Raw genomic sequence first — 26,021 nt, 5'->3', positions numbered from 1 at the left:
CAATATGCTATTATCGTGCAAATGCTTTGTGCTTCGTACAATTTTGTCTGAGGTTTTAAGTAGAGCATTAAAACTTATTCTTGAGCTTGGTTGAGGTCGTCATCGGTCTCTGGAGTGATCAAACTCATTCCTGCACCTATGCGTGCCAAACGGTCAGCATTTTCATTCCCAACATGGCCAGCATGAGCTAAGAAATGACAAGCAGGGTTAGTCAAACATGGAAAATGGTTAACCAAACATGAACAAAGTCCCACGAAACTCCGTACTAAAGTACCTACCAAGAATCTTTTCAAGTTTGATTTGACAAGGTGCACGGTCAATTTCAAGCTTCAGAGCCATCCAGAGTTCCTACCAATCAACGAAAACAATGAGCCTTAAATCTTATTGTAGAGTCGATGTAACATGGTAACCAACCTTGTTCGCGACGGGAGCACCTGCGGAATTCTTCCAACCATTCGACACCCAATTCGCCATCCATGAGTTTATTCCTTGTTGGGTATATGCACTGTCGGTATATATTACGAGAGCGTCATCTCGAGTTAGGTTCTTGTCTGCTGCGACTGCAATTTGTATGGCTCTGGCTACTGCCCAAACTTCAGCTCTCTAAAAGCGAGAAGAAAAAAGGGTATATGGAGGTTGAATAGTCGAGCAATAGGAACCCAAAAACCAACCTGGTTGGTCTGAGGATCTTCCGGAAGCTTCTCTGAAGTGTTTCGAGGATCATCTTCTCCAAACCTGTTGGAATGATCAAGAGTCCTGATTTAATATTGGTTCTGATATTAAGCAAAGCAAAACGTCTTGCAAACGTCCTTTGATATTACTAACCAGATACCGCAACCAGCCCGAGCCTTCTTCTGCCCGTTCGAAAGACAACTTCCATCAGTATAGATTTCAATTGTCCTACCCGTGTGTGTTGGCTGGCTCTGAGATGATGACGATATTCCTCGAGTACCAGAGACTGTGCGCACATTCCTTTTGCCAGTATTGACGAATTCGTGAGCATCCTTTTCAGTATCAAATTTCTTGAATTTGGCAGCTGGAAATTTCATAACTTGTAATTGGCATTCTTTCCAAGTGAGATAGACGCCTAGTGAAACAATGTGAAATCGTTTAATAATGGTTTTGAGCTTTGAGGGCAACGTCTGTATGAGTTGATGTCAGACAATTGAATGGTGGCATCATTTCACAGCCCAAGCTTCCTAATAGAAGCTGCAAGGATGCAAATCCGTCTTCTCATGCGCAAGCCGAGCAGTTCAGGTGTTTCTTGGAGCAAATCGCATCACCAACATCATCCATCTTACGAACAATCAAACAAGCTTGGAAGTTTAGCTCCACTCACCTGGCTTTCTGCCGGCTGCGACTGCGTAATACGGCATTCTTAGTTTATATAGTCAGCAGAGTAGCCTCTCTGCCATGAACAACTAACGTGCAAAGTGTTTCTCTAAGCTTTGCATTGAGTTGTAAACGCGCAGGAGAGGATACTCAGAAGTTACAGGAAAGATATATGAGGAATTTCATACAAATATACGTGTTTACATTTGCTCTACAGCATCAGAATAAATCAAAATCTATCCAAAATCACGCGTATTTTACTCTACAATACCAACATTTGGAAGTATTGTCTCAACAACACTCCTACGTCGATCAGCTGGCGGCTGCATGGCAACAGCTCGTAGTAATTTCGAATTGTGTTCTCCAGTCTCATCTACTAGAGCACCAAAAGCAGATCCTTCAATGGAAAGAAGGGCAGCGGGCGAATCGAATTCTTTGACATTGCCAAAGTCCAATAACATGACACGGTCATAGTCTACGTATATATGATGGAACAACGGTGAGATCTCAATACATGAATTTGAACAAACAGCCTCTCAGCCAAAAGCACTTATGAGCATACCAATTATGGTGTTCAAACGATGTGCAATAGTCAAAATGGTCGTATTGGCGAAATCCTCTCGCAATACGCGTTGAACAGTAGCATCACTAAGAAACATGAATTCAGGAAGTTAGAGTCCGTGTCTTGTCCGGTTTGCTTTTTTTTTGTAATAAACTCTGACACCCACGTTTCGTAGTCAATATTAGAAGTGACCTCATCCAGAACCAGGATCTTTGGACGTCGAAGCATAGCTCGAGCCAAACACAGAAGCTGACGTTGCCCTTGAAAGATTCAGAAATAAGTTCTGAGTTTGAATCAAACATCTTCAAGCATTCGGCTACTCACCAACAGAAAGGTTTTCACCACCTTCGGTTACAGCTCCATCCAGTTTGCCATCCATTTCAGCAATTTTAGGCTTGAGAGAGGCACGATCCAGCGCCTCCCATAGAGCATTGTCAGAGTGCTCGTTGAATGGATCGAGATTGTACCTTGGTGTTGGTGATGGTGAGGAGTGCAAACAGCGTCAAAAGTCAATGGTGGTTACCTAATGGTCCCCGAAAACAAAATGGGATCTTGTGGTATCATTGTTATGCCACGTCTCAAGTCTTTCAGTCCCATGGTCATTATATCTTCTCCATCGACTACGATACTACTGCCAGAAGCAGGTTCTACCATTCGGAAAAGAGCCTGCGCCAAACTGGACTTTCCACTGCCTGAAGAACAACAAGAATTAGATTGTGCAAAAGTGGTATGCTGAAAAAAATGATTCAGTCCCAAATAGTCACCTGTTCGTCCAACAATTCCAATCTTCTCTCCATCTTTAATGTCCAAAGATATATTCTTCAGAATGAGTGGTCCATTCTCGCTATACTTCATCTGCAAATCCTTGATGACAATCGTGCCAGCCTTTGGCCAGTTCTGGGGTGGTCGATGATCTGGATTTATCGGTGCCGCTTCTTGCTCCAAATAATGGGCATAATAGTAAACTCGTTCAACCGAGTTCATTTGGATTTCACACTGTGGTTTGGGAAGTGGATGTAATTAGTACAAAATCAAAACCAGTCAAGTGAAAACGTGTGTGGAACTTACATTTACAAACTGCTGCACACACATAGACAATGTCTGAGTTACTTGTTGGGCATAGGAGAGAGCCAGCCCAATGATAGCAGCTGATACGGTGAATCTGTCCAGGATTCCAAACATCGCTGCAAAAAACACCATTACGTTGCCCATCACTTGCGAATTGAAAAGATGATTAATACAGATAAAATTGCTGCAGTGTCTTTGGTCACTTACTGTTCAGCCTGATAGACAGCCAATACTGAGCGGAAATTGTCATATAATACGGACAGCTAATCACAATTTCAGTTTAGTCGAACCTCTACTATTGCAACAACGACCACCACTCACTTGTTGGTATCGATAAGGGAATCATTGTGTTTGACAAACGTTCCCTCTTGCGAGAATGCTCGGATTGTGCTGAGACCCGTTAACGTTTCTCCAATATAAGCATACAACGGGCTTCTTGTAATCGAATCCAATCGTTTCAGCTCCCTAGCAGTCTTACGATACACCTGCTGAATAAACCAGTATATAACTAGCATGGGCAATAGAACAGATCCAAAAATCGGTGTAGCATATAGAATCAACGCAAACGTTGATATAGCTACAGGCACATCAGAGTTTGATTTTCAGCAAATAGTTGCGCAAAACAAGAACCGAAAAAAATCATACCAGAAGCAAATGTCGTAATGAATTGACGTAGAGAATCCACCAACTGGGTATCAATCTGATCTTGATCTCTTGCGAATCGATTCATAATTCGACCCATGGGGGTCGTATCGAAGAAATTTGTTGGAGCAAACATGACCTTTGAAATAGATCCAATGTGGAGCTTCCTTGCCGCTACATTACAAATAATAGCCATGAAGCTACTGAATGTGAAGAGCATGATGGATTGAGTGACTCCAAATGTTAAGTAGATTCCAATATAACCTTTGTCCCCAAGAACAGGGATCTGGTTTCGAGTCCAAACAGTAAGCCAGAACTGGACGACCAAGGAAACAGTGATGAGGCGGTTGCCGGTGCAATTGTTTGACTATACACCAAGAAGTTCACTCACGTTATTGCCAACTGAAGCAATTTGAGTTACTAGGACAATAATTGACAACGTAACCAAGAATGGCACACCACCAGCAGCTTTAGCATAAGACCAATACACCGCTCCAGAAACACTACCAACCGCACGGTCCTCCACACTCATCAGAGCAAGTGGCGAATTCTGCGTATTTAGTTTGATTTGTTTTGAAATCCTTTCAAAGGCATATCTTTCCCCCAAATGAAGCTGCTTTTGAGTCTCTTCTGCTATTTTGGTGTAATCCTTAGCGATGAGGTGCTTAGACATATCAGACACGTCCATAGACGGATCGGGTAGTTCATCTTCAACACCACCATAGGAACGCATCATGTCAGCAAACTCTCCATTTGCCTATTCACGCAAAACCTTTATCAGCTGAAATCTCACAACAGAGGAATAGATCTTCATGTTTACCTCCATCAACATTGAAAAGCTGCCCCGTTCTGCAATTCGTCCTTTTTTCATGACAATAACTAATACACGCAAATTGTCGTTTTAGCAACACACAAGAATAGAACAAGTAATCAAAAGCTACTATTGCACACCATAGTCAGCTCGATGAAGAAAGTGGAGCTGATGTGTCACAAGAATTCGAGTGGTATCTTTCAAAGCTCCCATTATACACTTTTCGAATAGGAATCGACCGACATGAGCTAAATGAGAGATAACCGTTAAACGATGTATGATAATAGTGTTGTCCGAGATAGTTTGATACGAACCATCGACCGCACTGATCGGATCGTCCAGTAAGACAATGTCTGGGAAGTAGTAGACCAGTCGAGCAAGTGAAACGCGGGCCTTTTGACCACCACTGAGCGTAATGCCCTTCTCTCCAATATCCGTTTGATCGCCTGGGAACAAGCAAAAGGCACAAAATCTAGCAACTTTTCTCCAAATGAGAACCAGGTTTCAATACCTTGAGGGAAGACAGCAATGTCTTTTTCCAATGCAGCAGAGTGTAAGGCTCGATAGTAACGTTCACGATTGTATGGTTGACCGAATAGAATATTCTCCTTGACCGTGGCGTTCTGAGAGAAAATGTCAGAAAAGCAAAAAAGGATGATTCCACATAGTGGAGCAATGACCAGGCTTGCCTGAATCCAAGGTTGCTGAGAAACATATCCAACACTTCCGCCAAATACAATATCAGGACCGGAAGTACGTTTACATTCTCCAACTAAGCCGTTCAAGAGTGATGATTTTCCACTTATAAATAGCAACAGAGTCAAAAAAATTGATCACTCAAAAATGTACTATCAAAGTGCCAACACACCTTCCGACAGCACCAACGACCACAACCAGCTGACCACGTGGAATGGTGAGATTGATATTATGTAACGAGAAATGTTCTTGTTCTAATTCTGGTAGCGGCGACGGTTTCAAGGGTGATTCAGGTCGACCCTCTGCAGATTCAAATACTACGTCTTTGCGTCGCCACCATTTACCACCTTTACTAGATTTCATACCATCTACACTAGTGGAAGCAGGATCTGGTTTGGTACTTGGTTCAGGCTTGTTTCCAAGCAGTCGACTAATTCCACGTCCAGGATGGTTGGTGGTAGTCAGCGCTTTCTTTTCAGCAGCACGCTTCTTGGCTAGCTCTGGTGCTTCTGTTTCCCAGATGAAGTCAGCAGAGACAACGTGAACTGCATTGGGAGCAGAGTCATCTCGGACAGGTTGATTTTCAATTTCATCGGCTAGTAGCAGGCCAGTGATACGGGTGATGGCTACAGCCGAGTCTGCCCAAGCAGCAATAATCAATGGTAGAAACTATTAAAACGAGTTTTCATGTTAGAGGGGACAATTGTACTGGAATAATTCAAATTACCTGAAGAGGGAAACGCATCATGGAAAATAGGGATACAGCAGCAAAGATCTTGGCTGGATCCAATCGAGGAGCAGTTAATCCATAAATCACGAATGAAACAGCAGCACTGATTACTAAAAAATGAGAAAGAGTTAAACCCTACGTTTCACGAGAATCTTTTATATCACCAAAACAGATCACCTGGAAATGAGAAAGCGATCGATTGCAGTGCAGCTCGTGTGATTGAAGCCCGAATGATTTGATTCATTTCAGAGTTTCGCAAGCTCATAATCCTTTCAAGGAATGGTGTTTCCCACGCAAAGAACTTGATTATGCGGATACCACTCAAAATCTCCTGTGTATTTCGGACGCGTTGATCGGTAATTCCGGCAGATTGCTTTCTGATAGCTGACAGGCGTTTCCACATCCTTTCTTGGACGGGAGTCAGACATATGAGGAGTACAAATCCTGCAATTGCTGGTGGTCTGCGATAAAGGAGTTTTGATATTAAAACGGTAAGAAATTGCTACCAAACACGTTTGAGGGCTGCTTTAATACTCACCCCAATTCAATCAACAGCACCACAAATATCCCCATGAGCATGATCGGAGCGGTTACAAGGACATAGCAATTACTCGAGAACTGCTCCAGACGAGAGGAATCGGTTGAAATCATGTTCGTGACCCTCCCCACATTGTATTCTTGTCGAGCCAATGCGCTGAGACGAAGGGATTTCCGATATATGGTCGAGGTGAGTGTAGCTCTAACAGCCATCGCTAAAATGATCGAAAGCGTGAGCTATTGCAATGTAAAGTTTTCAAAACAAGGTGACAAAGTTTACCCCATCCAGCACTATTGACTTGAAACCTGTTTTGCATTAAGGCCGAAATTCCTTGGAAAATGAAGAGGATTGCACAATAAATGAATCCCATATGCACTAGGAGGAGAATAGTATCATTAGAAGTAACTAATAAACGAGTAACTCTGACCCATAGTGATCCTATTTCCTGCAAACTTCATATACCAGGTGGTGGTGTTGGTGAGTTTGCACTCTGTTCAACGAACGTTACGATCTAAGGTGAAAATCAGGAAACACATTAAATACGCAATAAGTGCACAATAAATAACAATGCTATAGGCCAGAACTGCTTACTTGTGCGAGCAACAAAGGAGTACTGATATTGGCCATGTCACCAAAAAACTTATAAAATCCAATAAACCAACAACGCTTTATAAACTGAGTCCATAAAGCACGAGCAAGACTAGGTTCATCCGGATCAGGAAATGGACTTTCTGGAAGCCATTTCTTCCAAGATGACGGACGAGATTCCGAAGGAGTTGTATCGACTTGAACCGTGGATGCGGTAATGTTATCTCGAGTATCTGATGTATCTGTTACATCAATACCCACTCCCGCATCACCAAAAACCTGATCCGGAGCATCCGAAGAGGTACGATGATGGTTGGGGTGTGGTTTCTTTCGTGCGAGCTCCTTTTTCCAGATTTCATCGAATTCAGCAGCGAGAGCTTCAACCTGGAACCGTGTGGAGATTGTGTACATGTCTTTTTTTTCGAGCTAATAAGGAATACATGGGTTGTTAGCGAATGGAACTGGATGCATGTGGTGTAGAGCGTTTCAATCACGAACAGAGTGTTTGAAACCCTTGTAAAAGATCTTGTCCATCCATGTTATAAAGATTTTAGAAAAAAATCCCTAATTTATGAAAGAGTTTATGCTTTAGAATGTGATGATCTGTCCAAAAATGTGAAACATCGAAAGAAAGTGAAAGTAAAGCGATGCATGGACCTCGAAGAAACTTACGGCGTTTTGTTCGGGCAAAATAGGAAAGGAATGGTTCCCATTTGACGATCCAATATCTTTTAGCGTATCCATGATAGCTTTATTTGACTTTGATCAAGAGATCAAGATCAAGAAACGGAAGCTCCTCAACTTGTTGAGCTTGAGATAGAAAGCAGGTCTTCGAACAAGGAAGGGAGTTCCAACTCCGGAAACGCGATGATCAAATAGATAATTACGATTCAAGCTTCCGTTGCTATGTCAGTTAGGGATCCAGGTCTCTCCCTTACTTCCGCTTGTTCGCAAACCTTGACGGTACAAAAAATTGCTGGCTCAGGCCATCCCAAAAAGTACATCATTGCTTCGAAATTCAGGACGCCCAATTTTTTTCGTGTCGAAAAGATAATCGTGCTCCTTCTTTGGTATATAGAACGCGTAAACGTGGTGTGTTTGACGTTTTTGCGTCCAACACCTTGAGCAGCCACTCGTTCGAAAAAACGCTTCAGTCAAGCTCGAAACAAACGGATCTCAGTGTTGAAAAAACTCAGACTGTGTACTGCTATATTTACGACTTGTAAGATCTATAGTGACTGACGACTGCTGTATAACGAAATCAGAATAAAAATATAAGTGGTTGCTTAAGTTCGACCGGGGGCTGGAGGAGGGAAGGCCCTTTCATAATGATGGAGAGGAATCTATAGAACGTTGTTGTGAGTGACTTGATCCACATGAGATTCATATGGGGCAAACAATCACCTCTGCCGTCTTTTGTGCTACAATTGACTCGCGGTTTATGGCCTTTTGACCACGTTTCTGTAAATTTTGGTTTAATTTAGAAAAATGTTGCACAATTGGATATCATGGCATTGAAACAGATGACATACCTTATCCAAAACGACAACAGCGACAAGCACACTGACGAGAGCAACAGCGACAACGGGAATGGACACTCCAAGGGCCACTCCAATAGTCACAGAATTGGCGGAACCTCCAGTTGCAGACCCAGCAGAAATACATGATTTTATGCTTCCACAAGCATTTGGAACCATCACATTAGTTTCTAGGCACACGTCGTTTCCTGCCAGTGAGCATTGTGTCAACGGAAGAGAATACAAGTCAGGTAGGGAACCAGATATTTGGTTTTGTTGCAGCTCCCTGTTTGTAAGTGTAGAGATTCAATATTCATGACTTCGTTGTGATGGATGCAAACATCTTTTCAAGCAATACTCACATAATCATCAAATTCGACAATCTGGCGAACGAGGATGGCACAGATCCAGACAACGAGTTATTGTGTAGGTCTAAGTCTCTGAGTGTCGAAATGCTGCCCATGGAATCCGGAATTGATCCAGATAGCATATTGTTTGATAAATCAACTTGCTCCACCCGGAACAGATTGTTTGCGAGATCATCAGTGATGCTTCCAGTCATTCCCAGTCCAGACAGGATCCTACAATGTTTTCGTGTGGTTTAGCACATTGTTTTTGAACATGAAAGGTAGGAGAACCGCTTACAGGAATCGCAATGCCGAAACACTGGATCCGATGGACTCAAATGGAATATTGACACTCAATAATTGACAGTTCTGAATGTTTCTACACATATTCAAGAATTTTTTGATGAGTTTGCGTGCGTAATGAATATCAAAGTGTTTCTTCCTTACAGCCATTCCAACCATGGAAAAGCATTCAGTGATGGGAAGAAAGTGCCGTGACATCCCGGCACGTTTGTTGCTTGAAGCGCCCAGATATATTTCACTCCTTGCTGAAACGTACAGCCGACCAAAGGCATCGACGAATTGCTGTTAGTTGGGCTAGCATATGGCCATTTGTCACCGGTGTAAGAGCAGCATTGATCAGAACCGATCTGCCATGGTATTTGAGAGACTCCCAGTTCGCTGAAAAATGTGTATGCCGCGTTACATTGAGTTACGATATCTAGTAAATATATTGGTTACATCTCTTCAATGCAAATTGGTCTCAACAGAATCAAGCGGGATTCTTGAATGAATGAAAAACCACATACCAGCAGGAATGTCGAGACCATGTGTAAGAGACGAGAATAGTAGCAGAGAAGCAGGGATCAGGAGAGATCGTGATGTAATCATGCTTTTCTATGGATTCCAGATGTGGATCTATTTGGATCTATCTGTTTGATGTCGAGAACGGATGGAAACGGTCGTGTGTTTGGTTCAGAAATGAATGAAAATGTAAACATGAAAAGCTGCGAGAAAAACAAGTCAAGGAAAATGCAGAAAAATCCAGTGGAGGACAGATAGCGTGACTATTATTCAAGTATTTAGTAGTACCGCTGTAACAGATTTCCGTGAACTCGTCATGCGAAAACATCAAGCAAAGAATAATCATCTACATTCACGATGGCATTCACATGCATGTGCAATAGCCAAATCAAGCTCATCAAGACAAGATTGCCAGCATTTCTCTCTGACCATCGATGCTTCCGCTCTCTTCTGATTCGAGTCGTGAACCCAACCCTACCACATCAAGAAGGTTTTTCGATGAACTTTTCACCCCATCGTAATTTAAAAAGCTACAGAAGAACGAGCTAAAACATGCCATCTAGTCTCGGCAGTGCATTCGGATTTGGTGGTAGAACAAAAGCTGCTCTCCCACGAGACCATAATTCAAGCACAAGGTAGCTTGAACCAACGCTTGTCACTTCGTGTCATCAATCGCTCCAACACAATCAGCACAACCAAAGTTCGATCATTTTGTGTTCTACCATCGCTAACATACACCCATCCTACTCCAGGCTCAACCAATTCGCACTCGGAGGAGGCCAAGACTTTGACACAAAGAATTTCAAAGTCAACAAATGGACAAGATTCAGTGCCAGAGGCTTTGAACTATTCCTGTCTGTCATCTTGATGGCCATGTTGGGCAGAACACCAGCAACATTGAGCAACTCGAATGATGTGTCTGGCATCACCTCTGCAATGTTTGCCGTATCAGCTATATCGCTAATCGCTGCCTCGGCTGGAATCGTACTGTACATGGTGCCCTTTTTCATGCATTCGGTGGGTCACAGGTTCTCTGGGAGTTAGATTTACATCAGACTGACATTGAGTTCGTGTTATAGTGGACGACTCGACGTGTTCTTATCGTCGAGATGAGTATAGACGCCATTATGTCTGGCCTCTTTGTATGCGGATTCATCGCTGCCGCCGTCAAGACTTGGTATGAGAATCTGTCTGGCGAAACCCAACAATAGAGTCCGCTGACACGTTCCCTGTAGCCAACCCGGCACAAGCTCATGTGATGCCATGAACTGGGACATTGTTTTCATGTGTGCAGTTGGTGCAGCGTACCTGATCTCTCTCGGTTTGGACGCCTATTCGTTGCTCAAAGTGAGTCTTGACAATTACAACAACACATGTTTGAGCTGAGAATAACGCGTACATTGTCATTTAGGGCTTATTCCCAAAGAGCTTTAACGACGAAATTCAATTGTTTGGTGCCAGAAGAGCTAGCGTTGGAAGATATTGAGGGATGAATAGACGAACTGACGAATTCCAGCATATGAAATCTAGAACTCATTGACTCATGACTCATTTGACATATAACATATATAAGTAACAGTCACGTCCGTTCAACGTCCTGAGTATGATGTATGATCGGTACTCGTAATTCGTTATATCAGAAAAACCAGTGTCATTTGCGAAACAGGAAGACCAAGCAATGATCAGAAGCGACAATGCAATTCCAGCACCTAGCGCCCTAATAGATTATTTATCTATCTCGGATCAACCGCCGACTTTCACAACACCCTCATTAGACTTCCCGTCACATTCAGTCGAATTGGTGACTTTGGTGAATAGGATACGAGCACTGCACGATGGAACTGGACCTGATCTAGCCCACCTCCAACAAGACGGTCTTACTGATGATGAAATCGCCATCGCTGCGCAAGAACATCAACACATTCTCGTCGCTGCCATTATGCAAGGATTAAACAGACTCAATATCCTGACGAGACCGCCAAATAAAAAGGCTGCTAAACGAGAGGATGATAAAGGTAATTAAATTTATTGTCATATTGGTCTTTTTTTGTCAGGTGCACCGGGTGTAATTTTGTAACTCACACACACCGTTTATTTAGTCGGTTGGTCGACCCATCCCTTTGATCCAACATTATCGCCGGCCCAACGTGCCTTATATTACAGAATTAGAGGAAACATGTACAGATTCCTGCCAAATCCGCCACCACTAGTAGAAGAAAATCTCGCAAAGGCTGTTAAATTGGATCCGCAAGTATGGGAGAGTTGGATTGATATGGGTGAATGGTATGCTCGTAATGGAATGAATGATGATGCGAAACGGTGTTTTGCTGGTGCTTTGGAGAGGGTATGGAATTCCTGGGATTTGACGATCTAGCGTTCAGAGGATGTTGCCAACCATTCATGCACCTTCCATATAGTCTCGAAATACTGTCACGTTACAGCATTACTCTATGATATTACGCCAAACGCCTCCGTCCGGTAGTGTGTGGTTTCCTCTCTTCCTCACGAAGACATTTCAAGTACTCACATAGGCTTTTTGTGGCAATCTAGCAAAACCACAGGAAGTAATAGACAATCTGTTACAGAGTCTAGAACTGTGTAAAGAAGCCATCACGATGGATGTGGAAGATGGAGAATCATGGAGTATGTTTGATATGGTGACATCCTTGCGTCCACCATTGTTACGTGCCCCCAAATATTCACTCGGCTTCCCACCTTTCAATTATTTAGACGGTGTAGCGACATCCTACCTGAAACTTTTCTTCAACTCGTCGCAAGATCCTCGTGACCTGCATAAAGCCTTGAATGCTTACAATCGTGCAGTAAGCAAAGGCAGCCATGTCTTTCCGGTCTTTTTTGCCGACGGAATTATTATTCTTCTTACCTAATCCAATCTTCTAGATAACATCCCGAATATCCTGTTCATTGAATCCAGATGTCTTTTACAACAGAGCTACAGTACAGCAATGTCTAGAAAAATACCAAGGTGCTGTTACAGACTATATGACGGCACGTAGACTAGATCCAACCGCGATTGGATCGTCATGTTTATCTGCTATAGAGCAAATAAGTACATTGGTGCAGCGAATGGCAGAGGCGGTAGAATCCAAGGTACAGCAAAGTTTCGTTGGATCTGGGATTTTTCTGTCCTGTTCTGATATCATTTTTAACCTTTTTCCAAAACATCCTAGCTTGATTTAACACCTGAACGACTACACATGCTGGCATCTCAACTAGACACGACCAAACCACTAGCATCACCGCTAACCAAACTGACTCATGTAAATTTCACGGATCTGACACCAGACAAGACACATTCTGGCAAAGTCCTGATATTTAGAGTGCTGGCTGTCCCGAAACATGAGTTTGCGATACCAAAGTGAGCAAATGATCCTTTGACGCATCAGGTTTTTTTTTGGTTGGACTACTTTGAATATCACTAAATCCATTCTCATGCCATTCCGAACAGATCGCTTCTAGCAATTGATGCTAGCGCCAATGTGTTTGCCGTCAGTTTGTTTGTGGATACGTCTAATATCAAGATTGGAGATGATTTAGCTGTTGGTGCACCGACCATGCAGCAGATTGAGTTTAATTATAGCAAGGTATGTGCGAGGGAGAAGCAGAAGCTTGTTGTCAATTGAGCATTAAGATGCCATGAATGCTGTTTTTGTCGTTAAACCATGAATGTGTTTGTGATTCTTTTTTGATACCAAATGAGTACCAGTTGCTTTACTCGATGCAAAGACAGGCATTTTAACAAGGCTGACCTCTTGTTTGATAGGTAAACGTATCCTATAAGGTCCTACGAGCAGATAATCCCGGGATGGTATTGGTGAAAAACAAGCATGCAACATCGCTGAATGTCGCATATACGAAACTAAAGATAACACAGTGACGGCTTTTACTTATTATTATGGGAATTATATGTAGATTCCTTTTTCTTACAAGGCGCAATAACAAATATTGGTTATTGCCTTTTCTGTTATGAATAAAGGAGACTGTATAGTGTCTGTCAGAGTACATTATGTGCAAGATGCAAACAGCTGTGATACTGTAATGTTAGAAACCCAAGTCCAAGCCGGCCGAAGTAACTTACATATGCTCATATTAGTGAACTTCCGAACTTGCCCATTCTCCAGACCTTTACTACATCATCTGCACCACCACTACAAAGCATATCATCAACTAACGACAGACACCTCACAGATTTAGAGTGTCCACCATGCATAGGTGGCGTCTGTCCATACTTTGTAACGATGCTCTGCTGATCAGTATCAGGCGAATACGACGATTCTTGATCCAGAATGCGAATGGATGAGGTTGATCGATTATATATGGATATGTCCTTTGAGGAGGTCGCCACGACGATTTTCCACGTGTCGAATGCTACAGCGTTTATACAGGTGTCGAAGGGGATGGTTTCTAGTACGTCACCTATTCGTAGATCCCATATCTGATGAATCAAATTGGTTAGGTTAATTGGGCCTAAGAAATCAACGCAAAAAAGCCTTGTTTCATAAAGAATACTAACCTTGACAGTCTTGTCAACACCACCAGTCACCACACAACGCTCATCAAACTTGAGTGTCGTTATAGCACCAGTATGACCTCCAACAGCAGCACCCAATTCACGATGGCACTTGCCAGACCTTAAATCCCACAACCTGACTAAACCATCACCATACCCAGCAGCCAAGGCAAATTCTACAAACTGCAGTGCAGCAACATGCCCGCCAACATTATAGAGCATGAAACCATCATCCTTGGGCTTGTCTGTGAATATATCCACGGTAGCAGGTGGGTAATTAAGTGATTCTCGAGCACCATGACCGACAACCATCGCATCCATCTTGTTCATCGAAACTCCTTCGACCCATTTCTCGGTTCGTAGGATTTGGGTGGTGTCGCCAGTATTCAAATCCCATACTCGTATCGTGCTATCCGTACTACCACTAACCATTTGTCGATCATCGAACGCCAGACATCCTACTCCGCCAGCATGACCACGGAATACTCGAGTACAGACTACCTCAGAATCTATCGGTGCAGGTTCGTGTTTGTGGTGCAGCGATGAAGTGACATTGATTACAGGTGATAGAGGCGGTATTAGCGACAAGTCCCATTGACGTATAGTGTGGTCTCCACTTCCAGACATTAGAGTTTGGTTTCGGATTTGTACGGATCGAACCCAGCCTGTGTGGCCGCTCAACACGGCACTGCAACGATGAGAACTCAAGTCCCATATTCTTATGGTACGATCTGCTGAACCAGATGCGAGTGTTCCGAACGGTATGTCAAAGTCTAGGCACTCTACCGTGTCTTCGTGACCAAATAACGTCTAGGATTCGCAATGCGTGAACAAGGAGGTAAGTAAGTTTTCAGTAGTTGCGACAAGTCGACCGAACCAAGTCGCAAAAAGAGAAACAACAAAACAGCTCATTACCTTCAGACAAGTATTTGGTAGAGTTCTGGGTGTAGCGTCAACATCCAAAGCAGCAGAATCACCTTCAAAAAGAAGGAAAAAACACGATGAGAACAAACCCAAACTAAGGATGATAAAGAGGTGATTGACAAATCACGCACCTTTAATGCTTCGAATTTTACGTTCGAAACGAGCACTTTCATCACCAACAGAAGCGACACGAGCATCTAAATCTTCCACTAAGACATCAAAGCAAGGTCAGGTGAATAACGCATTGATCACAAAGAACACCATTGAACCACCCTAATACGAAAACACCTACGGAGCTCATTCACTTTCTCTTCTCTATCAGCGACTTGACGCAACCGTTGAATGACTTCCCCCTTTCGTCGATTCAGTTCAGTCAGCATGTCTTCGATTTGCCTTAATTGGTCTGTGTATGATCCCTAAATTCAAATTTGGGTCAGAGATTATAAAAGAAGTAGTTCAACTGATTCTATAGTCAGCTCACTCTCTCAGTTTCCAACTTTTCACATTCGTGAAGGATGAGATCACGCTCGTTTAGCAGTTCTGTGAATAACCGAGACACATTATGAATCGAAACTAAAGGGGAGAAAGGAATGTGTCAAAATACAAGTTAATTGAATCGACTAAAAAAACTCGCATTGAATACCTGAATGAACACGTATATTTTCCGGCGCCACATATGTTGCATCATGACTACTTGTTGATGCTGCTGTTGCATTTGTTGGATAATGAAGCTCCATAGTCTCATGGACCTGCATCTTCTCATATCTCATATGAACCATGCTACCAGTCTCAGTTGACGACGATTGTATGTTATTAGATGATCGTTTTATACTAGTCCTTGATGTAGTCTGTGTAGCAGCTAGCTGAGGATAGACAGCCCGAAACCCTTGATAGAATGTGATTTGTGGAGTGGATGTTTCAGGCAGAGACGACAATTCAGCTTCGGTCAGGGTAGCAATTTCTTCGTCATTGACCAGAGTTGAAGATGACGAGTTTCTAGTTACGTTCGACTTTATTGAATTTGATTCTCTGGATTTAGATCGTGAGGAGGACCGCCTGGAGGTGGCATCATCGTCACCAGTGGTGCGTTGTTTGTTTCGTTGGGAAGATGCCTTGCGTCTGGTGGTGCTAGAGGGAGTCGATAGGTAGAGTGGTGGTTTTTCTGGTGTGGGAGACAGAAGGACCAGTTCCTCTGGCGGATCAGCGGTTGGAGCAATCTGTCCATAGCCTATGGTGAACAGGTTCTTGCCCGGCCATGACGGAGTCTTTGGAGAGGAAGGCCAATTCAGTGGGAGAGCAGTAACAAATGCAGATCCGAGTGGCTTTCTGCCCAGAACTGTGAAGTTGCGTTCTAAGTGTTGATTACCGTTAGAGTTTGTTTAATGAATGTCATGATTGCATGGCAGGCACTGTATGTAATGCACCGAGAGCATGAATTCCATAATTGATACAATATAATGCATAGATTCCACTCATTAACAGTGTCTCATGTTGGAGTTGGTTGACTGCATGCTTTCCCTTACAACAGGACAACAAGATTTCGGACTGACTTTCCAGGCCATGACTTGCCTGTGCTGACAGAGTCCCAGTCCCGCTGAGTCTTTACGCTCAAATCTATTGGATCCATGCTGGAATCAAGTAGTGTGGGTATTGACAATCAATTGCCACGAAGTTGTTCACTTGTTTTCGACGTGATGAGGTATTAAGACACGATTAAACTTCAAACAAGTGCCGCACACAACGAATCTGGTGTCGGCGCTACAAGATACGATCGCTCCGATTTCAGAACTACGCGATTATCCTACATTCGACGCGTATCACTCACATCAATGTTTAATTCAATCCTTACGACCTACTATAGACCTAAATTCAAATTGTACGCGTATTTTCAACATATTACATACAAAAGTCGCCTTTGTTCCACAGGTGACCGGTCCTCTTTCAGACATCGCCTCCTCTTTCAGAGTCTCATTTCGTCCAAAAAAAGCAAATGCCGACTAGGAGAGGGGGCAGAGGCAATAAAGTGATGAGTGAAGGCACAAGGTCACCTATCAGTACGAAAAAGATAACACTGGCAGATGACCTGCCACAGCTTGTACTGCTGATATGCCTGTGTAAGTGTTCTAGATCATTTCAAACACCACTTCCAATTCACCCAATTCCAATCGGAATCGATATAAAAGAGCACGCACAACACTACAAAATTCATCAATCATCACCATATACTCAGAGCTCTCTTCTACTCTCTCCCTCTCAACACAGATTTGCTGCAAGGAATACCATTAGGGCTCGCTTTTGGATCCATACAATTCCTCCTAAAACAGAATCCAAACGTCTCCTACAGTGACTTGGCTCTCTTCTCTCTAGCTAGCTATCCATATTCATTAAAGGTATGGTCTCGCTGCTATTCGCGAACAGAGCCTCGTCTAGCAGAAGACTGACCCTTTCACTCAACATTACTTACAACCTACAGCTCTTCTGGTCTCCAGTCGTCGACTCGATATATTTCAAGAGCATAGGCAGGCGAAAGAGCTGGATTGTTCCTATACAGGCCATCACGGGAATCACACTCTTCATTCTTGGCTCAAAGATTGATGGCTTGTTGGCACAGGTACACGGCGTGTAACTGCTTCAAAACGATTCTATTTGAGTGAATAGTGTACTGATCTCTCCGTACTTGTGTAGGAAGTCTTGCCAGTGCGGGCACTCGCGGGATCCTTCTTCTTTATTGTTCTGTTGTGTGCAACTCAAGGTACGCTCTAATGATATTTTGCCAATGATTACAAAAGGAATCTCACTCGTCTCTCTTTTTACATTTCTAGATATCGCTGTTGACGGTATGCTAAAAACGTGGACTGCTTGCATGTATCGTGGATGACGTGTCACTTCTCTTTAGGTTGGGCGTTGACGTTATTACGAGAAGAAAACAAGGCATATGCATCTACAGGCAAATCCCTTGAATTCTCTGTGTCATCTGTCATACTATCTCTAACGCCCGAAACTCTTAGCGCAAACAATAGGAATGAATAGTGGATACTTCTTATCGTTTACAGTGTTTCTAGCCTTGAACTCTGCAGACTTTTGGTACATATCTCTCTTGTTTCATGATCACATTACTAGTCGCTCACACTCTTTTGTCTCAGTAACAAGTACCTGAGATCAACACCTTCAGAGTTGGGACTCTTTCAACTTGGCCCATACATCCAGTTCTGGGCACTGGCCTTCTTAGCATGTGATTTATGGTTGATTTTCGTTCAAAAAGAGGTAAAATCAAAACGTGTTTATACATCGACTGATGTGTCCTCAATTTTTTTGTCTGGTTAGAGTCCCTCTCATGAACCATCCGGATGGCACGAAATACGAATAGTCTACAGACAAATATTTAGTATTATCATGCTACCACAGATGCAGAGATTCATTGCAGTCATGATGGTGGCAAAGTTGGGATTCATTGCCAGTGAATCAGTCACAGGACTGAAACTTTTAGAGAAGGGATTTAAGAAGGAAGATTTAGCTTTAGCAGTACGTACTCGATGACATTACGATTTTTTCCTTTTTGTGCTAAGTCGTCACCACTTCTAGGTGCTCATTGATTTTCCATTCGAGATACTTTTTGGATACTATGCTGCTAAATGGAGTAGTGGGTCACGTCCACTAAGGCCGGTAGGTGGCTGCCAATGAAGCTTCAGTGCCATCAAACACGCGCTGAATCTTTTTTCATAGTGGTTGTATGCCTTCTATGGACGACTTGCTTCAGCATTGTTGGCAATGGTCCTTGTCGCTCTGGTTCCAGCTAGTGGTATCACTACTACATTCTTTGTGATAGTCATGGCATCCACAGTGCTTGGATCTTTCATGTCTACGGTTCAGTTTGTTGGTAAGGCTCAAACATGTATCTTTTGACACCTTGCTTTTGTTGTTGCTCACTTTTCAATATTGAACCTTAGGAATGGGCAGTTTCTTTACTCGAATCTCAGATCCAAGTATCGGAGGCACCGTAAGCTTTAATGGCTGTCGCCAACGAAGAACCCCCTACCCACCGCTTTCGTATGGTTAATGAGTTTCCTCTCCATCTAGTACATGACATTACTCAACACAGTCTCCAACTTTGGAGGGACATGGCCGCGCTACTTCATCCTCAATGCCGTCGACTACTTTACAGATTCGACATGCTCAGAAACCGATTCCGGCAACTCGACAATCCACTGCTCGAGCGAGCCTTCCAAAGCACTCTGTAAAACAATGAACGGAACGTGTCAGACACGTGTTGATGGATACTACGTGGTTGGACTAACCATGTTTGTAATTGGTGTTGTTTGCTTGCTAACGCTAGTCAAGCCTGTAATATTGAACATTGAGTCACTGCCAGACCGTAACTGGCGAGTCGTGAAATTCAAGGAGGATGATGATGGAGATAATAATCGGTATGGGGATGAGAATGTTAGATTAATAGATCAGTAGAAATTTGTTTGTATCTTTTGTGAACACGTGTAATATAAAGCAATGCACTAGCAAAAACAAAAACATTGTTCAGTTTCGTGTACATTTCTCAGGAATTGTCACAAGTTGACACTTCGTCATTGACATCGGGCTGTGAACATAACACTCTTGCAGCACTTGATCTACAGAATGCAACTTCTCATCAGCGATGTACTCCTCGTAGCTCAGATGGTCTAGAACGTGTGGCTGTAGATGGCAATCATTCGAGACCACAAGGTCACCTATTCGACTCACGTCTGGGAGATTGAGTTTTTTAAAGCTCCTTTTGAAGTTTTTCATTTATTTTGACGTCTGTCAAGAAACATTGCTGGGCCACTTGATTTTTAGAAGTGTAGTGTATATATATTCCATTGACCTGATGGACTAACGTTCCCATAACCATGTATCCTTGTCTTGATGTTTTTTAAGTGAACTAGTTTTTGGACGCAAATGCTCTTTCTGAGCAAAATACAGCTTTAGGACTAGAAATCTGAAGCTAATAAGATATGGAAACTGCGTAGCTGAATGTCGGCTTGCTCTACTGTCATACTGTGTTGGCATAAGTGGTTGCTTATAAGGGCACGGATGTGGGGATGTTTTCAAGCAGATGAAGCCGGCTCTGCCTCTATCCTGATTCTTATCGCCCCACCTATTTTCTGATATGGCTGACACTGGGTGCCACCATTTTTAGAACGCCATCAGAAGATGGTCAGTCCATTGACAAGAACGCAATGGGCGTTGTTTCGAGGCATATTTTATGACGGAGCCGAAATCTTACTCTACAAAGAACTATAAGCTTTTTCTTTTACCCTTGCTTTTCATATAAAAAACACATCATCCAACCCCATCATAGAAATCAAACACTAATCACTAATCATTTAGACAACACTATGGAAGAATAAGACACTTTTGGATCTTTCTGCGAGAGACAGCCAGCAACAAATTTACTCGATAACAACACACAGACTTACATTATGGAAAGATTTCATAAAAGCTTCACTATTCTGAGGGTTCCAAGAAGCACACATTTGCAACTCTGGTTTCTGCTTGAAGCGCAAAGCGACGTTTTCTGCAGCAAAAAGGAGATATCCACTGATCTCAAGCACCTGGTCACGATTACATCGAGTATCACAACCGCAAGGCACCGAACCTCTTTCATCACCACATCCCGTTTCATCAGGTTTGGCATTACGGAATGTTCGAAGAATAATGGTGAGGAATGGTCCTAAAATCAGATGCTCTTCTAATTGAGCTACCGTACGAAGTTCCAATGAGATGTCTGTGTGTGGTAAAATTGAGTCGAGTCATGTTATGGTCCTTCGAGTTGTTTATTGGAACCAATAAAAGCGAATTTCGGATTCTGGATTGCAGTTGAAACTCCGTTTAGAGTTGGTGATGGTCGTGTTTCATCAAAATTGGTATAGCTGAGTAAATCATGTTCACCTCCTACTTAAGGGTAAATCCTGAAGCAAAGGGGACGAAAATTCAAATGCAGGTATTCTGAATATCTTGATACTGCAGATTTACGACATTCGTTAGCTTTATCGGTGCCGGAGCGTCCTAGTTTTTCGTAGAATTGCAATTGCGTCTTCTTTCTTCCATTCTGATATTCACGGTAAAATGTATGTTCACTGATTCGAAAATGGACGAATTCGATGAATGTCAGAGAGGCATGACGTGCTTGTGCGAACATTAGGTTATTAGAGCTTTTGAGACCGACATTCCATGTCTGTCCTGCAGAAGGATGTTCTCGCAGATGAGATGGAACGAGCTCAGCGAAACAAAAACTGTATCAAGAAAGATCCTTGACATCCTGTCAACAGTGACGCTCCCTAAAGGTTAAAGGTGAGACCTTCCTGTCAACATGACAGTTGCAGAACTTAGTCTCCGCGAAGAGTTTCAATTTCACCACAACATCTCATCAGATCCTCGCTCCCAGTAGCTCAGTTGGCAGAGTGCACGGCTGTAATTGGCAAACCATCAGTCACCGCGATGTCACCTGTTCGACTCAGGTCTGGGAGATAAGATGACCCCTGGCACAGATGACTTTTTTGCCCCTCCAACAAACAACTTCTTGTTTGGTCTTTGTTTTACCATCGTATAATCAATTTCCAGTTGCACTTGACATTGCAGATCTCAAAATAGTCTATTTTTATCAAAGTCGACACACTTCAAACGGATTTATTTTCTATCAAAGGCTCAGGTCTCAGTCTACCCCACCCACAACTCGTGTCAGACGGCATAAGCAAGCGTCAGCCTTCCACTCTAGTTTAAAGCTTGCCAGGCATCATTCTGATACCTTCACTGACCCGGTCTTCAGTCTGTTGTACCACCTTGTTGATGTACTTGGCAACGAACTCTTTGTCCTCTTGCGGTATCATATGGCCAGTTGCAACTCGAACCACTTCAATGCATCGAGGCAGAGTTTTGGCGATACCGGCATCCTTTCCGCTAGAAATGAAAAGAAAAGAGATTAGGGGCTTGAATGCTGGTACATTGAAACCGGTATTGCAAGCATACATTGTTTCACCGCTAGGTAGCTTGATTGGGAGATCGGCTAGATTGTGTTTTGTAGCTGACACGATGTACGTTGGTGCTTGAATGGCCGGTAACTTGTTGAAGACAGTCGAGGTTCGAGATCCCCAAAACGAGGCTGATTCCTGGACTGGCGTGCATTTCAACCAGTATTTACCACCTTCTTCGTAGAATGCTCCGTTTATGTAAGCCCATAGGGCGTCGTCTTGCCATACTTTGAAAAAACCTTTACTCTAAAGATACAGAGATCAGTACAATTGTTTCGACGTGGATACAGAGACCTGTTTCGCACCGTGAAGTTGGCGTAGACCTCTTGCAGCGACGAGAAGCCATTCTTTCTTCTGCCAGCGGATTCGGCGAGAGGATTTCTAACAGGCTGGGAGGGTTCCTATAACAAAAAAAAAGGATTAGACTAACACCAAGTATGAAACGAAATAAACCTGATACCTCAGTAACCATGGGGTATATTATAGGCTCGATCAACACAAGGGCAGAGTATGCTGACGTTCTCAAAGCAGCAGATCCAGCAATTTGGGCGCCACCAAACGAGAGCCCGCAACCAATGAGCACTCGCCTTTTACCACTCTTTCTGTCGAGCGGTTTCTTGGCGTCAGCAGCGTTCCATAAACTCAGCACGAAGTCCTACATGCGGGACGTCAGAAACCACAACAAACCAGCACCAACATGATTTCACAACTCACCACAACTTTAGCACAGTCCTGACCCCCTACATCCCATTCCATCGGTGGCGGCGACTGGTCTTTAATGAATTGGGGATTTAAGAGCGCACTGTCTCCGTGATTTCTGGCGTCAAATGCTACACAGGTTTCCACGTTTGGTGAAGTTTCGAAGAGTCGTTGAATTGTAGGCTCCCATGTCTCCTTACAGAAGCCTACAGACCGATAATCAGCGTTTGATCACCGCTTAAGATGTATGTAGGATAAGAACTCACCAGTAGCATGTGCGAAAATAACTGTAGCTGAAATGCTGGATACAGGGTGATTTGTTGGCCGTAAAGGGGAGTACACGTTGACCGCCTATGTAAGATGACGCGTTAGCTGACTACTTCGTCTCAACAGCTCGCGAACGTTCTGGCCTTCTGGCCAGCTGTGATCCCGGCCAAACCAAAAACCAATGTCAGACCGACACGAGACGACTTACGATCTTCAGGCCACGTTCGGCTGCATCAATGACATGCGCTTTAGTTGCATACATATCAAGTTCCGTTATATGTCAGTATCGTAACGGTAGTTGACGCTTTTGACGCTCTACTTTTGACGTTCTACAACCGCTTTCAGTGGTAAAAGCAATACCTTCTAATCTACTCAATCTACTCAATCTCTCATTCCACTCAGCTCATCTAAAACCTGCGTGTGTAACTCTCATCTTATGGCAAAAGTGCAAAACAATGTGTGACCGATGACATCATCTCTAGATAATGAAATAAATGAACACAAAAAGAATCGCATCGCAGCGTCATATATACTGAAAACTGCAGACTCTATTTTTTTGCTAAACAAAGCAGATGCTCTAAAGCGCGTTTATCACTGTTGTATCATTTATAAAGGATCACCGAGCGGATACTAGTCATTATGATTTTGTCAGTTAGTTTCGTAATGCTCATGCTCATACACGAGGATTTACGTACCTTTCTCCAGCGTGCATCACATCAAAGGCCTTGTTGATATCGTCCAGACTGAAACTATGCGTTACATCTAAAACCACAAGGAGCATTTAAATGTATATTAGCTTATACGAAGGCAGTCATGACTTAAGACGTAAGTCAAGATGAATGAGCTCTGTCTTGATGGCTTACATGAGTCAAGATCCAGTTTGCCACCAAGATAGTCTTCGACAAAGTCTGGCAACTGGGTTCTTCCTTTTACACCACCAAAAGCAGAGCCCTTCCATGTACGACCAGTGACCAATTGGAATGGACGAGTCTTGATTTCTTGTCCCGATGCAGCGACTCCAATGATGATGGACTGTCCCCATCCCTTGTGACAGCATTCCAAGGCAGCTCTCATGACATCTACATTTCCAATACATTCAAACGAATAATCGACACCACCATCAGTCATCTCCACCAAAACTGTTTGAATTGGCTTTCCAGCAAAGTCTTTCGGATTCACACACTCGGTAGCTCCCAATTTTTTAGCCAAGTCAAACTTGGTTTCATTCATGTCAATTCCTATGATTCGTTTGGCACCACACTTTCTGGCTCCTTGGATGACAGAGAGTCCAACACCTCCCAAGCCAAATACTGCGACGATGGATCCTGGTTCGACTTTGGCGGTGATGACTGCTGCACCATAACCGGTAGTAACCCCACATCCGAGTAGACATACACGATCGAGTGGAGCGGTGGGGTTGACCTTTACAACTGAGATTTCCAAGGCGACAGTGTATTCACTGAAAGTGGATGTTCCCATGTAATGGAAGATTTGTTGGCCTTTGCAGGTGAAACGGGAAGTGTTGTCGGGCATCAAACCAGCACCCTAAGAGAAAGAGATTCGTCAGAGATACGCCAAAAAACGTCGCTGACGAGTGACCATGTTCCGAAAAGCGTACTTGTGTTTCACGAACAACGGAGCAAAGGTTGGTCTTTCCGCTGGTACAAAACTTGCACTTGCGACATTCAGGGATATATAAGGGAATGACATGGTCTCCTGGCTGTAAGGGTCAGACAATGTTGTGAGTATTATGCTGTGCTACGTGTCGGCTTTATGAAATAACGTACAGCGAGAGAGGTAACTCCTTCACCAATAGACTCGACGATTCCACCACCCTAGTATGATCACGAATGAGCAAATACACACTTGTATATCAAAGTCCTGTTGATTGAACTACCTCATGGCCCATAATCACAGGCTAAGAAATGTTTAATTTGGTTAGCTGGTACTTTACAATAGGCAATTTTGTACAGAATGCAGTAATTTCAAGCAAGATAAAGGCTTAATTTGAAGATTAATGCCCAAAACCGACAGTTGACTTACAAATTTTCCTTCAGGGTCAGCACCCGATAGAGTATATGCATCAGTATGGCAAACACCAGTGGCGAAAAGCTTGATACGAACTTCACCAGCTCGTGGCGTTCCAACTTCAACGGTTTCGATTGCTATTTCGTTCAGACAGGTTTTTGAGTTAAGTTTGAATGTTGAGCGAAAAGCTCCTAGTAGTGACATATTAAACGAGACAACGCAAGCGGGCTATAAGAGGCTTACAGAGAGGTTGCTTGGCTGCCCATGCAACTGCAGCTTTACAGGTGATGACCTAGAAGTGACATTTGAGCTTTGCTGCAATTTGAACGTAGGACTTAAGAAGGAGGCTTTTGGCACCATCAATCTACCTGCGGTAAGCTTTACGTACCTTTCCTACTGTGTCTGCCATTGCTTTTAGTGTTGCCGTGCTGTAAACCTCAAAAAATCGGATTTTGAATCGTGATGAACAACGTCACAACTTTTATTTGCAACTCAAGTCTCGAGAACTGTCAGCCGCTGATTGTGAAATAGTTGTTTGACTTGATTGGTTTTTGTTCCAGACGTGCCCAACGCGTAACGTGAAAATTTTGGACATCAATCCAAGATGTTGGCACGATTACGCGATGGACTACGAACTCAACGCTCAATGGTATTTTTACCGGCACGATATTGCCAAGGACCCTACAAGTGTGGTCATGCATCAGAACCACCACAGACGCGATGTAGAGTTCATCACGTCGTTTTCCATCTCAGACCGGCCTCAATTTTGCACAGAATACGCATTCTGAAGCCTTGAGAATCACTTTTACGTCGTTGTCGCAAACACACTCCCAATGGCTCAGTTGGCAGTGAGGAAGANNNTCTTCCTCACTGCCAACTGAGCGGAGACGATGACAGAGATCAACACTACTCTTGCAACACAGTGTCGGAAGTGCT

General features: G+C 43.3%; 6 protein-coding genes across 6 annotated transcripts; 2 read left to right on the top strand and 4 right to left on the bottom strand.

Moving 5' to 3' along the window:
* Window positions 1-1,589: 1,589 nt before the first annotated feature.
* SmJEL517_g06008 (uncharacterized protein) lies at window positions 1,590-7,378 on the bottom strand (the record flags this gene model as incomplete). The annotated part of the gene is made up of 23 exons (XM_031171934.1): window positions 1,590-1,807; window positions 1,895-1,980; window positions 2,061-2,154; window positions 2,219-2,361; window positions 2,418-2,586; window positions 2,659-2,890; window positions 2,963-3,108; window positions 3,170-3,225; window positions 3,284-3,539; window positions 3,608-3,920; window positions 3,996-4,361; window positions 4,425-4,483; window positions 4,556-4,663; window positions 4,730-4,861; window positions 4,927-5,038; window positions 5,096-5,216; window positions 5,284-5,780; window positions 5,839-5,951; window positions 6,019-6,302; window positions 6,380-6,593; window positions 6,659-6,754; window positions 6,842-6,890; window positions 6,971-7,378. 23 exons carry the CDS (start codon window positions 7,376-7,378, stop codon window positions 1,590-1,592), a joined length of 4,272 nt encoding a protein of 1,423 aa, XP_031022113.1.
* An 875-nt stretch (window positions 7,379-8,253) lies between these two features.
* SmJEL517_g06007 (uncharacterized protein) lies at window positions 8,254-9,722 on the bottom strand (the record flags this gene model as incomplete). Its single annotated transcript, XM_031171933.1, has 7 exons — window positions 8,254-8,310; window positions 8,372-8,428; window positions 8,500-8,770; window positions 8,847-9,065; window positions 9,130-9,210; window positions 9,279-9,552; window positions 9,641-9,722. The coding sequence occupies 7 exons, from the start codon at window positions 9,720-9,722 to the stop codon at window positions 8,254-8,256; spliced, it is 1,041 nt and encodes a 346-aa protein (XP_031022109.1).
* Window positions 9,723-10,187: 465 nt separating this feature from the next.
* On the top strand, window positions 10,188-11,121 carry SmJEL517_g06006 (uncharacterized protein; the record flags this gene model as incomplete). Its single annotated transcript, XM_031171932.1, has 5 exons — window positions 10,188-10,270; window positions 10,388-10,652; window positions 10,715-10,812; window positions 10,871-10,982; window positions 11,047-11,121. The coding sequence occupies 5 exons, from the start codon at window positions 10,188-10,190 to the stop codon at window positions 11,119-11,121; spliced, it is 633 nt and encodes a 210-aa protein (XP_031022110.1).
* A 2,619-nt stretch (window positions 11,122-13,740) lies between these two features.
* SmJEL517_g06005 (uncharacterized protein) lies at window positions 13,741-16,717 on the bottom strand (the record flags this gene model as incomplete). Its single annotated transcript, XM_031171931.1, has 9 exons — window positions 13,741-14,091; window positions 14,170-14,976; window positions 15,082-15,143; window positions 15,222-15,299; window positions 15,383-15,506; window positions 15,572-15,663; window positions 15,734-16,441; window positions 16,515-16,608; window positions 16,670-16,717. The coding sequence occupies 9 exons, from the start codon at window positions 16,715-16,717 to the stop codon at window positions 13,741-13,743; spliced, it is 2,364 nt and encodes a 787-aa protein (XP_031022114.1).
* Window positions 16,718-17,116: 399 nt separating this feature from the next.
* SmJEL517_g06004 (uncharacterized protein) lies at window positions 17,117-19,551 on the top strand (the record flags this gene model as incomplete). The annotated part of the gene is made up of 12 exons (XM_031171930.1): window positions 17,117-17,204; window positions 17,353-17,480; window positions 17,564-17,701; window positions 17,776-17,842; window positions 17,913-17,927; window positions 17,987-18,119; window positions 18,234-18,354; window positions 18,415-18,612; window positions 18,673-18,753; window positions 18,814-18,967; window positions 19,038-19,087; window positions 19,168-19,551. 12 exons carry the CDS (start codon window positions 17,117-17,119, stop codon window positions 19,549-19,551), a joined length of 1,557 nt encoding a protein of 518 aa, XP_031022096.1.
* Window positions 19,552-21,839: 2,288 nt separating this feature from the next.
* On the bottom strand, window positions 21,840-25,494 carry SmJEL517_g06003 (uncharacterized protein; the record flags this gene model as incomplete). The annotated part of the gene is made up of 15 exons (XM_031171929.1): window positions 21,840-22,020; window positions 22,090-22,337; window positions 22,397-22,492; window positions 22,552-22,746; window positions 22,806-22,996; window positions 23,057-23,141; window positions 23,678-23,687; window positions 23,753-23,819; window positions 23,921-24,602; window positions 24,676-24,777; window positions 24,845-24,892; window positions 24,955-24,975; window positions 25,101-25,222; window positions 25,329-25,377; window positions 25,474-25,494. The coding sequence occupies 15 exons, from the start codon at window positions 25,492-25,494 to the stop codon at window positions 21,840-21,842; spliced, it is 2,118 nt and encodes a 705-aa protein (XP_031022097.1).
* Window positions 25,495-26,021: the final 527 nt, after the last annotated feature.

Source organism: Synchytrium microbalum, assembly GCF_006535985.1.
Source record: "Synchytrium microbalum strain JEL517 chromosome Unknown SmJEL517_scf0070, whole genome shotgun sequence".
Classification (NCBI taxonomy): Eukaryota; Fungi; Chytridiomycota; class Chytridiomycetes; order Synchytriales; family Synchytriaceae; genus Synchytrium; species Synchytrium microbalum.
This window is presented reverse-complemented; position numbering and strand designations above follow the sequence as displayed.